This window comes from Rattus rattus, chromosome 7 (assembly GCF_011064425.1).
Source record: "Rattus rattus isolate New Zealand chromosome 7, Rrattus_CSIRO_v1, whole genome shotgun sequence".
NCBI classification, from domain to species: domain Eukaryota; kingdom Metazoa; phylum Chordata; class Mammalia; order Rodentia; family Muridae; genus Rattus; species Rattus rattus.
In genome coordinates, this window is record NC_046160.1 from 129,738,688 (window position 1) to 129,753,697 (window position 15,010).

Consider the following 15,010-nt stretch of genomic DNA (forward strand, 5'->3'; position numbering starts at 1 on the left):
GTACCATGGCACTCACACGTGTATTGTTCACATGCATGCACAGGGACTCACATACACATACACACATGCCACCTCTACACATGCATCATGGTATTCACATATGCATTGTTCACACGCATGCTCACACGCACACACTCATGTGATTAAACTGTTTCGAGACTTAAGGGAAACAGAAACTTCCCGTCCCCTGCTCTGTATGGCCCTGCGTGGCCTGGGCGACCCCGTCACTTTGTGCTCCCTCTCTGCTGCACACCACTCTGCCTCCCTGTGCACCTTCTTCCCCAGTGTTGCACGCTGGGATTTGCTGTTTCTGACGTTTCCATCCCCAGCCCACTTGCACCCTGTGCCCACAGAACTACTTTAACTCTGTGATCTGCGAAAAGATGAGTCACAGTTGAGTCTTGGACCTGAAGTCTCTTCTAAATGGGTCCACACCCTCCATCCTTCTCCCTGCCACCCTCTCAGGGCTCCTCTGAATTCTTGCTTCAGTCTGGACCCTTAGGGACTTTTGAACCCTGAAATACCAGTTCCCCACCAGCTTGAAGCCCCCTTTGCCTCTTTCTTGGGCTCTGTCTCCTCGGTTCCCTGCCCACTTTTCCTTGGTCCAGCTCATTTGTCAGTGTGCACCTGGGAGTGTGTTAAACAGGACCTCATCTTCTAAGAAATTCAAGGAAGGGACGCCCTCTGACCTCGCCTTTATCCACTCCACCCGCCACCACTGGTGGTTTGACTGGGTGTGCAGTCTGCTTCCCTCAGCTTTGGAAAGCGGCTGTCTCCTCCCACCTGCAGCGGGTGCTGCAAATTGTGATGTCTGAGCTCCTTCCCCGCCCCCACAAGCTGGATAGGACCTTCAGTTCTTCCTAACATTGTTGTAAACTTTACCAAGACGCTGGCCTCCTCGATTGGTGCGCTTAGTGCTGAGGGAAGCCTTGAATATTTCCTTTCACTCATGTATGCGCACACACACACACACACACACACACACACACACACACACATACACACACACAGACACACACACACACACACACACATACACACACACAGACACACACATACACACACATACACACATACATACATACATACATACATAAATACATGCACACATACATACATACATACAGACAGACACAGACATACAGAAACACACATACATACAGACAGACACAGACATACAGAAACACACACACACACACACATACATACATACACACATACACACACACACACACACACACACACACACGGGCATTTTCTTGCTCATCAACTGTTTCCTTCCTGTTCTAATGTGTCAGGTCCTCTTCTTTTATGTGTGTGTCAGTGCACATATGTGTGGTGTTCACAGGGGTCAGAAGAGGGCATTGGATCTCCCAGAGTTGGAATTACAGGCAGGTGTGAGCCAACTGTGGGTCCTGGGACCTGAACCCTGGTCCTCTGGAAGAGCAGCCAGTACCCTTTAACATCTCTCCAGCCTCTGTTCTTTCTTCTTCTTCTTCAATTATTCTTCCTTTACCTTTTGTGAAATTTCTTGGGTCTTATTTTTTCTTTTTTTAGTTAAAATGAATTTACTTCTTGCCTGCATGTCTGTTTGCGTACTGCATACAGACTCACACAGGTCAGAGGAGGGCTCCAGATGCCCTGGCACTAGAGTTACAGACAGTCGTGAACCATCCTGTGGTGCAGGGACTTGAACCCAGGTCCCCTGCAAGAGCAATAACTGCTCTAAACCGCAGAGCCACCTCCCTAGCCCCATGTTCGATCCTCCTCCCCTCCCCTCCCTCTCCCCTCCCCCTCCATCTCCCCCACCTCTGCTACTGCATATTTATTACCCAGATGCATTGTGCTTGCTCTGTGAACTGTGTCTGTGCTTTCATTAATGGAGTTCGACATCATGGCTTCACCCAGGACTAACTGGCCGGAGCCACAGGGACTCACAGCCCCCAGGGTTATGATTATCCTTGCTGTGGTCATCGGTGCTGCCTGGACCTCCTCAGCACACTCTCACTGGTGTGGCCATCAGTTCAGGCTGCCACCACCCTCTGGAACACTAATACCACCACACACCCATACTGGAAGCCACAGTTCCAAGGCTGCCTTTGCCCCTCTGTAGGGAACAGTAGGTGCGTGGTGAGATCATTGGGTGACGTGTCTGTGCTAGGGTTTCCTAAAGGTTTCCTGATGAGCCCAGGAGGACTCTGACCACTACACTTGCCCATTCAAAGATGGATGCTAAGCCCAGATTTGGAGTAGAGAGGGACTCAGGAAGGAAGTCAGAGGTCGGGGGTGCCAGGCCCTGGTAGGTGTGTGTAGGGTCACAGGAAGGTATCAGGGCTGGAGGCAGGAACCTTGGGATCCATGCCTTGAAGCATCTCACCTTGTCAGCTACACAGAACAGTCTTCTTCCCTGAGGTCCTCAGTGTCTCTAGCTACAGGAGAGATCAAGTGATCACTTTGGTTCTTGCCTTAAGGACTATGGCCAAGGGGCGCCATCTGCTGGCCTTGAGCACAGCGATGTGGTGTTGGGTGACCTGGGCTTGCAGTGTGGGAGGCTGGGAATGGAGAGGAGCTGAGATGAAGATGAAGGGGGAGTTGAGCTGTGGGAGGGGTTCAGGGTTCTGCAGGCTGGCTGGGGAGTGCAATTTTGGATGGAGTTCCAGGGAAAATCTTGGAATCTAGGACCAGCAGTCTCCTCAGGTGAGGCTGGAGGGCCTAGGCTTTCCCTCATAGCTGTGCAGGGGACTGGCTGGGAGGGTAAGGCATCTAGCACCACGTGCATTTCTGCATTTCTTCCCTGGGTCTAGCCCTGCAGCCATGCCTGGGGTGGGCTAGCACAAAGCCAGCACCCAGGAATCCAGATATTTCTTAATTTTGTCAGGAAACGAAAGGGATTCTTCTCTACTGGAGGCCTTGGGAAAGATTGCAAGACTTGCTGCCATTTTGAGAGAAAGGTTCAAAAAGAGAAAAGTTTAGTTTGTGGTAAATGATAAGGAAGGAAATGGAAGCATGGGAGGGGCAGGGAGGGGCTGTCATGGATGGGAATTTTAGGCAAGGAAGGCCTAAATTTAGCCAAGGCATCATTCCAGGACAACCTGGAGAAAAAAAGAGCCAGGGCTGTCTGTGGGAAGAGCTCCCAACCTCCCAGCAGCAGAGCAGAGACTCCTCTGGGAGCAGCGAGGAGGCCCATGAGGCTGGGTCTGAGTCAGTCATTGTCAGAGGGGGTGCCAGGCTATGGGGATCATGGGAAGCAGAGAAGCATGTGTGCATGACCCGTCTGACACCTCTGTGCTCTCCCTCTGTGTTAGCACAGGCAGAAAGGTGTGCGATGAATGCATGACCTCCAACAGGGTGTCGGAGGCAGGGATGGAAGGGGTGATGGTAGCTAGGACACACAGGTGTGAGGCACCGGTCTGTGGTCGTGTAGCCTTAGGGAGAAGGAGGCATTAGGGACAGGGGTCTGAATGGGGTGAGACGTCCAAGCCTTAGATGAGTTGGGGTGAGATACTAGCAAATTCTAAAGGCAGACAGAGGCTGCTTCCCTTGTCCCTTCCTTCACAGAGGTGGGCGCTGGCCAGGGTGCTGAAGCCATGTGTCTGCTGCCGTCCCAAGTGCTGGATCTGAGCCCCTGGCAGAAAGAGTGGGAAAACTGAGTGGAGAGGGGGTGGGTGGGTCCAGTGACCAGCAGGGGCCTGCATATCACAGCAGGGGTCTGACAACAGTGGTCTTTCTAACAGGTCCATAGCCCAGTGTCCTCCCAAGGACCCTGACCACTGCAGAGCTGACCATCCCCCACTCCTGTTCCTGTACCTACCCCCTTTGCAGGACACTCTCAGGTTAGAGGTTGGCCCTTTACCACACTGCTGCTCTCCTGAGACCAAGTCTTGGGGGGCAAAGGGGTCAGGAGGCAGTGAGACCCATTGCTGGCCGTCCAGACCCCATCCACCCAGTGAAAGGCTTCATCTCTGAGTCCAGCTTCCTTGTCTGTGAAACGGGAATCGTAAGGCCCCCTTTCTAGCATCGTGATCAAGAAAGAAGGAGTGAAGATTGTTATGTAGGTGGCACATGTCTACAGACACACACTGTCCCAGTGAGCTTCCAGGTGTGCAGAAATGAGGGTTGAAAGCGCCCTGGGAATGAGGGGCAGACTTCCCTTGTCCTGTCACTCTCAGGAGGCTGTTGATGCTGAACGAGGTTCTGGGATCCTGCCAGTCTGGATCACCTGATCTTTTCCAGTATTTTATTAACTACTCAAACTGGTGGTCAAAGCAATCCACAGCTATCTGGGCATGGAGGTGCCCATGTTTAACCTCGGCCCATGGGAAGCAGAGGCAGGCAGATGTCGGTTGATTTCAAGGCCAGCTAGTGCTACATAATGAACCCCCAAAACCTCAAAACAAACCTCAAAGACAAACTAAACAAACCCCCAAACCCACACACAATGACGTTAAAGGCCACTCCCCGGCCTCCCCCGGGAGCAGAGCAGAGGCCACACTGTCTAATGCTACGCTGTCCCTGTACAGCACCTAAGTCATCATTCCACATCATCCTCTCTGTTCCTACCGGAGGTTCGTCCACTCTTCTCGGAGATGAGCTTCTTGGATTGCCCATGTTGCATGTCCTGCCTGGACTGCATATTTCTGGTGCCCATTCTGGGAGCTGGTCTAGGTGCCTGCCTAACGACATTTGCTAGCTGCAAGTAGGTATCTTTTCTCTTAAAGGTCTGAAGGGTGGAAGTGGAGGTTCTGGACTATGTTACGTCAATGTGCCTTTCAGGGAAGGAGGCACCACCAGCAGGTTAGGAGGTCCAGAGCCCTGCGTGATGCTCATTGTGGGAACATGACCACTGCAGCCTTCCTGAAATATCTTGTGTGTGGCCTGATTGGAAGTTGGGCTCGGGCAATTAATCCTGTGGAGGCGCCATTCAATTGCAGGAGGTTTTTCTGTTTAGTTTCCTTGGCCTAGATTTCCCTGGGGACAGCTCTGCCCAGGCCTCGACCTGGTAAATTAAATGTTAAAAAATCCTTACAATGACTTTAATCAATCCACAGAGGTGGTGGATGGCCTCCTCCTAAGGTTCAGGGGCTCGGAAGGGACTGGGTGGGGGGGGGTGTGGTGTGAGGGAGACAGGAGCGGTTTCCCTGAGAGGAAGCCTGGTATCCTATTGGAGCCCGGGCTCCCCGAACAGAGCTGGGGGGGGGGGGGGCGGTGCTCCATTCATTCCCTTTAGTGGCTTGTCCTGTCCCTGTCCCAGACTGGATGGTTATTGGAGTAGAAGGGTCCATTGCCCCTCTCGCTCCTTTCCAGTTTAGAAGCCGCACAGACACTGGGCTGCTGTCTTTGCAGGCCTTCCCAAGCAAGGCATTTAGACTAGCATGTTGGAAGCAGAACCACAGGGCCCCTGGCATGGCAGGCTGTGACACTTATCTCTACCTGTCACAGGGGTGGGGGTGGGGTGGGGGAGGAGTCAAGCCAAGGACCCCAGAGCCGGGATGAAGAGATTCCAAGGTTCTCTGTAGTGGAGTCTGAAGGTTATGGGGGGGTGGCATTCAGCAGCCTAGCCTGGCCTCTAAAGATGTCTTCTCCCTGTACCTGCTGTCTTTGCAGGTCCTGTTCCAGTTTCCTGTGCCTCCTGTTTCTGAAACCCTCTACCTCTAAAGACCTGGGGGACAGGGTTAGATCATTTAGGCAACCTTTCTCTCCCGGACTGACCCTCCGCCCAGACGTTGTGATCTCTCTCACACACCCTACCCTGCGAGGCTTTAAAGAGTCAGAGTTTGTGTCCAAGCGGGCTTGGGCAGCAAGCGTTCCTAAGCACTGCCCCAGACGGAAGTGCCTGGGAGCGTGTGCGTTGTTGGGAGCACAGGGTCATTTGCCTCCCTGAGGCCTCCCTGAGTTTGCCTGCTTGGCTGTCTTGCCTTTTTTTGTCCCCTTTGGAGACCGTACCCCAAAATGCCTAGAACAGGATAGAGTGAAGCTGGAAAGATGTCCCTTATCTGCAGAGGTTTCCAGGAGCCCAACTTGGTTGTGGTGTCCCTTCCTGATGCCAGAGCCCACCGCAAAAAGTCCTGGTGTCCTGGGGTGCGGAAGTCAGATAGGTGTAGACCTGGCGAGGTCTTGGTCCCCCATTCTCTTCTACACACCTCTCCCCAACTCGGGTCCACGTGTCCGGCTCGCCGCCCGGGCTGAGGGGGCGCTGTCGGCGCGGGCGGGCGGGCGGGGCTGTCGGCGCGGGCGCGCGGCGCGGAGCAAGCGCAGGGCTGGGGGGCGCCGGCCGCCGAGGACTGGGGGCCTGGTGGGCGGCGGGCGCCGTGCGGGGCTCGGCGAAGGCGGGCGCGCGGCCAGGGAGCGCGCGGGAGGGGTGGTTACGGCGGCGGAGGCGGGAGACGCTCGGGGCCGCTGTCCACGGTCCACTCCTCCATGGCGTTGCCAGGGTCCCCCGAGCCGCCCCGCGGCGCGCCCCGAAAGGTTCCAAGCCTGCTGGAGATGGGGTCGCTTTGCCTGGATTCGGACATCATCCTGGGTTTCACCAGTCACCTCCTGCGGCGGCGAGGCAAGGTGAGAGCTCGCGGGGCCGGGCTGGCAGTGGTGACGCCGTCCAGCGACTTTGCTGCTCAGCACCGCGAAAACGCGGCAGGTCCCGGGTGGAGTCTGCACGCGCTCGGAGACTGCACTTTCCCGGGCTGGTGCTGCTTGATTCTCTCTTTCTAGTCCAGGCTGCACTGGAACCCGAGCCTTAAGCAGCGATCTTCCAAGGAGAGCGTAGCGCAGAGATCCCGCTTCTCACCTTGCATGGATGGGCAAGGAAAAGGCTAGGGGGAGGTGATCTGAGTTTCTGAGATCATTCCAGATGCTTGGTGCACCCCGGGGTCTTGTGAGGCTGTGTTTTTGTGTCCTTTGGGAACTCGAATGTAGCGAATGCTTCCCGAAGAGCCGCGGTGGTGCGGGGAAGTGAAGTTGCGGGTGTGGTCCATCATGAGCGCAGGGTCTGGATTTCGGGTGGTGCTTCTTGGTGTCCGTGTGAGGAGTGAGTGTATGTGTGAGTGTGTGTGTGTAATGTGTAATGTGTGTGTGTGTGTGTGTGTGTGTGTGTGTGTGCCAATAACAATGCGTGAGCCTCCCAGGCCATGGGTGTTTGTTTCAGTGCCATAGAGGGGCGGGGTGAAGCTGTTTGTAGTGTTTACAGAGGCGGACTGAGGAGGGTGGTGCCTGAGGCTACCCAGATCCCAGGGTGGGCTGAAGCCTGCCTGTCTTCCTTCACAAGTCTGAGAAGGGCCTGAAGGCTTGGGGGTTGCAGAAAGTGGGGAGCTCGTTCTCAGTTTATTGATTACTTCCTGTCGTGTTTACAGACTCTTTTAAGTCATAGATGACCTGGAAAATGGTATCTTCATCCCACTCTTGACCAATAGTGCATAGGAGTGGAGGGCTAAGTAAGCAGGGTCGGGGTGGGGAAAGGAGAGTTGAACAGAAAGGAGAGGTCATTTGACAGACCCTATACCGTGCGAAGGTCTGACTGCTCTGGGGATGCCCGGCCAGGGTCTTTCCTTGAATCACCCTGGCTCAGCTGTCCCAAGTCAGCCTCCAGCGGAAAAGCTCTGCGCTCAGAACGCGTGGCGTCCTGTCTCTGCACCTGTGCGCACGACAGCCGGCAGGTGGCGCTTGTGTCACGGGGAGCCTCGCCGCAGAGCCCGCTTAGCTCCAATCTGGGGTTTCGGGCTGATCCAGAGCTTGGGCCGGAGTCCCCTGCGACTTCAGATGGTGGTGACATTTGGGGGTCTGACTTGGGCGAGAGCAACTGGTCGCTGGGGAAGAGGGGAGACCTCTTGGTCAGAGACAAACAGGCAATTAATTCCGGAGCTAACTCCCCATCTGCCAGGCCGGCAGACAACAGGTCCAGCACACCCCCAGGGCCAGCCGCCTCGCTTCCTCCCACTTCCCAGGCGGCTGGGCCAGCAATCCACTTTCAGGCACAGGCGCGGCTGCAAGGACATTTCCAGACAGCTCGTAGCCGCTCAGTGCACTTCTTGAAACACAGATCCTCACCCATGAGAGACTGTTGGAGCCAAAGCGTGGCCAGACAACACTCGAAGTGCTCTGGGTGCTCTGGGGAAGTTGTTGGCCGGGCTCCAGCCCCTTTCATTGCCCCAATCCTCCACTCCAGCTTCCTCGCTGTGCGACCTTGGGCAAAAGCTTCAGTTTTCCCGCTCGCAAAGTGATGAGAGTGTTGGGTGCCTCCCAGGAGGCGCACTCCATCCTTGCTCAGGAAGGAGAGAGGCGCATGCGCGCGCGTAACTTGGGTCTCTGCAGCCACCACCGCCCCTCCCGCATCAGCACTCAACTAACAGGTTGGGGGTTCTAGCAGTAGGCGGGGCCGCAAGGAGGAGCAGGACCCCCGCCCATTTGGCTCTGCTCAGGGTGGGGGCGGTGCTCTGGCGTCCCGCCCCCTTCCCTCCCCCTACAAGCCTTGGCCCGCCCCCGCCCCCGCCCAGCCTGTCCCGGAGCAAGCCGGCCGCGTCCACAGCGTGCTCTCCGCCACTCGCCTGCTCTGCCAACTTCAGAGCAGCAGGCCTGGCCATGGGGGTGCCCCTGGGCCGGATCACGTAGCCACTGCGCCCCGAGAGCCAACGTATCCCTTCCTGCATCCGTGCCATGGTCGGCCGCGGCGCCTCCTTGTGTGCGGTGCAGCCCGCGGTACGCAAGGCCCTGCTCGGGGCGGGCGGCCGGGATCGGCGGGCACCGGGTTCAGAGCCCAGGACAACGAGGATGCTAACGGGGTGTACGGCGCCCTCTAGGGGTGGGGCTTGGAGCGGATCGGGACAGGGCCCCGAGCGTCTGATTGGGGCTTCTTCGTCAGGGACCCCTGGCGTTGCATCCAGCGCCCTAACTTTTGCGCGAGCGTGGCTTTAGGGGCATGAGCGACGGGTTCTGGAGTCGGCCGCGTGGAGTCCAGCAGTGGCGCCGCGCGAAGCCTTGGGCTTACTGTCCCATCTCCAACCCCCGCAGGTGGCTGAGTGCCGATCGGCTCGAGAGTCCCCGCCGCTTGAAGTATCCCCGCGCAAGAGACTGCCCGCCGGGCTCGACCAAGACCTATGCAGCAGCCGCCCTGCTCCGGAGGGCGCCGGAGCCAGCGCAGAGCAGGGCCACTCGACCGGTGGGGGCGGGTGGTGCCGCCACTGCCACACGAAGCTCGTGGAGCTCAAACGACAGGCGTGGAAGTTGGTCAGCGGGCCCGGGACTCCTCTACGGGTAAGTGATCCCACTTCAGGCCATACCTCAGACAGGGAAGAGCTGGAACTTGGAAGTCTTTGGGGCTGGGGCTGAGGCTTGGAGCCTGGCTGGTTCAACGTGGGCCCCTATACCTTAGTCTGCAAGAGTGTGTTGGCGCACCTCACCCTAGGAGTCCTGCTGCGTGTCAGAGGGGGGTTGGGTACATTTCTTTCCTAGCCACAGATGTCCCACAGCTGGAGCTAGTCTGTGTTTGGGAGGGGTAGAAAAGGGGAAGACGGGGTGGGGCGTGAGGGGGAGGGTGGGGACTTCGCTCGAGGCAGGGCTTTTCGCGGTGTGGCACTTTGGGCATCTGGACACTGGCATGCCCGTATAGAGAAGGCATAAAAGACGAGAGAGTGGGCCCCCATTCTGTGGCCTAGCCCCATACTTACCCAGTGTCTGTTATGGGCCTGTGTCCTGCCCTGACTCTCTGCCATTTGGGCCTAGGCTTTCCGTGTGGGTATTGACTATGGAGACTCTGGGTTTCCCAGGTTGCAGCATGACTGCAAGTGCTGGTGGGAGAGGAGTCTACTGGGCTTTCCGGCCAGTCTTGCCAGGCATGTAAAGAACAGGACCATTGTTCCAGGGAACAATGGTCCCTGGAAGTGTGCAAGGCAGGGGTGTGGGGGTCTCCACAGGAAGCTGCTTCTGACCTTCAGCCTCTGTAAGGGAGTCCTTGGGAAGGGCCTGTGATCCCCTTCCTGTCCAAACACCATCCTCCAAGCAGTGCAGCCGCGGTGAGAATGAGAGACCGGGCTTCCTCTGGGTCTGGTCAGATATGGTGGATGCCAGGCAGGTGTGTCTGTTCTGGGCACCTCTCCAGGTCCCCTGGCTTGTCTGTGGTAGGGATGTTAACAGCCTCTCAGACCAGCTAGATCTGTGGATCTGTATGGGGTGTGACTGACCGAGGGTATTGTTCGTCCTTTGCCAGTGGCAACCAGCCTTTGCTGGCCTGGAGGATCCCAGAGAGGGCCCTAGGGTGTGCTCCGGAGGTGCTTCAGGACGCAAACTGATGTAGGAGCCGAGCTGCCTCCTCACTCTGGGACTGTGCTTTGCCTTGGGATGCTGTCCAGGCCCCGGCTGACTGGATGGTGGATGAAGCCCTAGTTAAGGAAGCTGCCGTCTCAGTAGTGGACTGGTGGAGTTGGGGGCCATCGATGGAATTTGTGGCTTTCTCCTGTGCACACTGCTGTCCTTCTCCAAGTTTCTGCATGTGGTTTTTGATGTAAGCTGCTCCTCCACCCTTCCAGTTAAGGCTTGCTTGTCCTAACCCAGGCCTGGTGGGCAAACCAGGGTGCTGGCCAAGGCTTTGTGCGGCTTTGAACATCTTATCTACTGTGTGTTTTGTCTGGTCACACAAAGAGGCTTCGATCTGTTCGAGGAATGCTCTCTAACCTGTGGGGTGCTGTGCTCAGGATAGGAAGGCTTTGCTATTCATTTTTCTCCAGAGAGAAATCAAATGCCCTGGGGCACACGTGTTGTACCTGAACCCTAGGATTTCAGTGGATACTGCTGTTATGTTGTCAGCGTGGGCCACAAAGGGCTGCAACCCTTGATTGACCACTGTGTACACACACACATGCACACGCACACGCACACGCACACACTCTGTGGGTGGGCTCTGGTAGCTCTATTCTCCAAGGGCAAGGCAATGCTAAGGATTTAGGGTGGAGAGCTAGGATCCTTCGAGGGCTCTACTCTCTAATTCTGGTTGTGGGGACAAGAACACTCTCCCATGAGGACAGCACTCCACAGCTTGTAGGGGAGTCTACCTGAAGCTCACATCTGCCTCTGTGGGCCTGCTAGGCTGCTGGTTGGAGGTTGAAGCCGGAACCCCCCCCGGGTGGTTAGAACCTGGGCTTGGGGACTGTTGTCTAATCTCAGTATAGGAAGGAGGTGTAGGGCCAAGGAGGCAGCCTGGTAGCGGGCTATGCCTGTGAAGAGCTTGTCACCACTAACTTTCGGCCTACCTTTCTCTAGCAGACACTTCCCCTCCTGGCAGGGTCTCTCGGAGTTCTTGGCTGCTCTGTCGCCTGCCTTGCATGCGCATGGGACAGAACTCTGGTTCTGAGGTGGGCTTGAGGGTCACCCTCATTCTGGGTCTTTGTGTCCCGTCGTGACTATTAATGACGAAATTGGGGCCCACCTGGTCATCCCCCTGCTGTGGTCCATTTCAGGTATTCCTGTCTGTGACTTCTTCCACCCAAGAGCCAAAGCCCAGGTCTTTATTTACTCTGCTGCCTGAGTCCCCAACCCCATCTTTTCTGTGTCCAATCTTCTACAGTGAAACAGCCGCAAGGTTCTGGCAGCCCCCTTCCTTCACCTCTCTCCCAGTCCAGGGTACCACTTTGAAGCAGTAACTTTGCCAGGGTAGGCGGATTAGTCACGTGTAAATGCTTGTTAAAACAGCTGAATGGCTAGACGTTGTTCTCATGCCTCATGCACGGTCACCCCCGAAGGCTGCTGGGCTGGATTCTGTCTGTGTGTCCCCTAAGGTGATGGTCCCAGAGGAGGGTAATGCTTCTCCCCTACAAAGGATGTCTTGCTGTCGCTTAGGGGCCATCCCAGATGATGCCCAGAGAGTTACTCAGAGGTGGTGATTCCTCCCGGGCCGTGACATTCTTTGGTTGTCAATAGTGGAGCTGAATTGATGATTCCCCAATGGGAAAATGATTGATTCTCATTTAGGTCTTGCAGGGCTCCTGCTCATGCGGATGGAGTTTCATCCTCCTGTCTCCTGACGTCCTTGTTTCTTTGCTGTGGCCTCTGCCTGCCTGTGTGGAGCTGTGGATGAGGCTGACAAAGGCTGGATCTTTTGGTGCTGGGCCCTCTATAGCTCCCGTTCCGTGGATCCTCCAGACCCACAGGAGCCAGCTCTGGAGGGTCAGGGCCTGGAGACTTGCCGCCATCCCTGTGGTCTAACCTTAGTGCCTTGGTATGGACTCATTTCATCCTGACATCATTTGTGTCTTGGCCCTTTCTCACTGGGTCGCCTTCTCTGGAAAGGCCGGGCAAGCATGGTCTGGCTGCACGGGTCCCCAGCTCTGGTTGCATCGTGTTTTGTGGTGAGGTCAGACCGTCGTTCTCCCCCACAACAGGTTACGGCTCTGGGCGATCTAGGAGGGAGGCTGGTTTCTCTGAGTCGGAAGTTGCTTCCTGGGATAGCTAGCACCCCTCACCCTTAAGGCTGCCACCTTCCTTGATGTTTGGAGCCAGGCCCAGTTTATGCCTGGGGCCTGGCTGGGTGGGGCCCTGGCGTCAGCACCGTTTCCCAGCTGAGCCCAGGTGTCAGCTAGGGGAGGTGTGAGAGGGGTTGGTGCTCCCTGGGGCTGGCTGGCTGGGATTGAGGTGACTCAGCAGGGAGGTGTCCTTTTCAGGACTGGACTGGAGGTGCTCAGAGATTTATGCTACTCTGGGGTCCAGGTGGGACCTGGAGGAGCCTGGTAGCCCAGCCTTACCCTCCAACGTCTGCAGTTCCCTGTATTGTCTTCCCTGTTTCTCTCAGTTTGTGGCAATGAGTAGGTCTCTAACAGCGTCTGTCTTTCTTACCTGTTTTGCTGGCCTGGGGTTTCCAGCATTGGGTTGGGGGTAGGAGGTACTTGGGGAAGAACTTAGGCTTAAGAGTGTGATTTTTTTTTTTTCCCTTTGAACTTCTGCTGGGGAAGCGTGGGAATAATTATTTTGCATACCTGGGGTATCTGGTACAAGCGTCCTTTTGAGGGGTGTGTGTGCGTGTGTGCGTGTGTGTGTGTGTGTGTGTGTGTGTGTGTGTACAACCCTGAGTGCGTGTATGCATGCATGTCTTCTGTCAGGAAGGCCGACTGTCATACATGAAGCTAGGCAAGAAATCAGTGGTCGCTGTCCTCACCGCCCTCTCAGGACAGGTGGCAATGTGGAGACGGAGGTTGTAGAATTTCCGGGGCACTTTGGGTGGCTCAGGCAAACTGAAGGTTCTGGCGATGGTTTGCAGTAAGTAGGATTTTCAAAACCTCCCTCTGGTGTCCCAGAAGGACCTTTCCGGGAAGGTAATTGGGGGAGCTGGTTCTTGTCTTAATTTCATTGAAGGTCTAGTTCTCACTTGCTTTAACTGCCGGGAAGCTCGCAGTAGGTCTCCTAACTCCAGACAACCAACCTCATGGCACTGTTCTCTTAAGGGAAGTGATCTGTGTTCCTGTGTGTTCACCTTAGACTGTGTGTTAGTCAAATCATTTTGTTTTTAGTTTACATTGTTTCATTCCTGGAAGCTACCACACAGCCTTTGTGCTCAAGGTCCTGAGTGAGTGAGCAGGCCTTGGCTTAGCTTCACTGTTTCTTTCACATCACGGGGAACTTGAGCAGTGCAGGGCAGGTGGGGAAGACTGGCCTGACCCCGCCCGGATTCTTGCTAACAGCCAGGTGGGTGGTCTAGCCTCTGCCACTGCTGAGTTCAGTCTCTCCTTTCCCATCGGAGTGAGCAATGGGGCAAGGGGAGCCCACAGCAGGAACCAGAGACTCAGTCTTGCCATCTCTTCCTACAAGGTCCAAAGAGGAGTCACCTTTGCTCCTGGTTTGGAAACCTTGCCCCGGCTCTCTGTAGGAGTCTGCAAATGAATACACTGTATCTATCCCCCCCCCCCCACAGCATCTTTTAGATGTGAACCTCTGTGGTCAGGGAGCCTAAGGCTGTTTATTGGGCAGCTGGCTCCCCTGTGAGAGGCCCCCAGCCTTGTCTTGCTCCTGCCCCGTGGTAGCATCCCGCTGGGGGTGGGCGTGGGCAGGGAGGTTTTGTAGGTCCCCGTGCTAGAGCTAGTGGTCTGTTAGTCATGTGTGTAGCCCAGGGCCAGGCCTGGTGTTGGCCCTGTCCAGATTCAGGTGGCTGCTTCTGCTGACTGTTTGCTTGACCTCTGACTCCGGCAGCAGGGTCAGCCTGAGTTGTCTCCAGTTTCCGGGTGGAGCGTGCCACACTGGACATGTGCAGGGCCTGGACTGCTGGGTGGGCTCTGCTCTGTTCTGTTGGCCCAGCTCTGCCTCCCTGCAGCCCAGCCTTGGGTTCCTTCCTATTGGGTTTCATAGGCTCGGTTAGTGTGGAACTCAAAAAGCCTTTGCCGTGCTGTCCTAAAGTCACTCAGTGTTCTTGTTTTTAGTGCAGCCATAAGGCCTGTCTTGTTCTTGTCTGCCTCTCCTCCTCTCTCCCCGTGTCTGCTCCCACAAGAGGAAGCATCCGGAGGTCTGACTCCAGCTTTCTGATCTCCAGACCCTGAAACCTGATCTGCACAGGCAGAAGGGGCTGGGCTTAAAGGGAGGCTGGAAGGGGTGAGGCCATGGGGTGGGGACCCTGGAGTCGGAGCTTCAGTTCTGCTGCTCAGGCTGTGTGGCCTGAGGGACGTGCTTTGGTTTCTCTGGCCTTCCTAAGGAGGTCAGACAAGGTGGCCTTGGGTAGAGGTGGAGACTCAGGGCTTTGTCAAGTTGTTGGATTCCCGATGATACCAGGGGCCCAGCCTGCCTGTGGTTCCACTTCTGTAGGATGATGGACGGGCAGAGAGGGGATGGGTCCTGCCTGGCAGGCGATTTGGGCTTGGCAATATGGGTGGGCAATCTCTTACAGGATTAGGACTCCTCATTTCTATAGGTACCCCAAGACCTGGGGGGTAGCTGGAAGTGTGGCAAGGCCAGAGCACCCCAGACAGACTCCTAGTCTTGCTTTAGCATGCTGCCTGAAGCCCTCTGAGCGTGCAGGCCCACAGGCCTCTTTTCTGGTGTAGTGAGG

General features: G+C 56.1%; 1 protein-coding gene across 1 annotated transcript in view; it reads left to right on the plus strand.

The window, feature by feature from the left end:
• The first annotated feature begins 8,497 nt into the window (after positions 1 to 8,497).
• The window catches only part of Kif26a (kinesin family member 26A), a 35,648-nt gene continuing 29,135 nt past the window's right edge, over positions 8,498 to 15,010 (plus strand). Inside the window, exons 1-2 of the mRNA XM_032908532.1 lie at positions 8,498 to 8,688; positions 9,001 to 9,243. Of these exons, the coding sequence (XP_032764423.1) occupies positions 8,647 to 8,688; positions 9,001 to 9,243 (285 nt within the window). The 5' untranslated portion in view covers positions 8,498 to 8,646. The remainder of the gene's footprint in view (positions 8,689 to 9,000; positions 9,244 to 15,010) is intronic.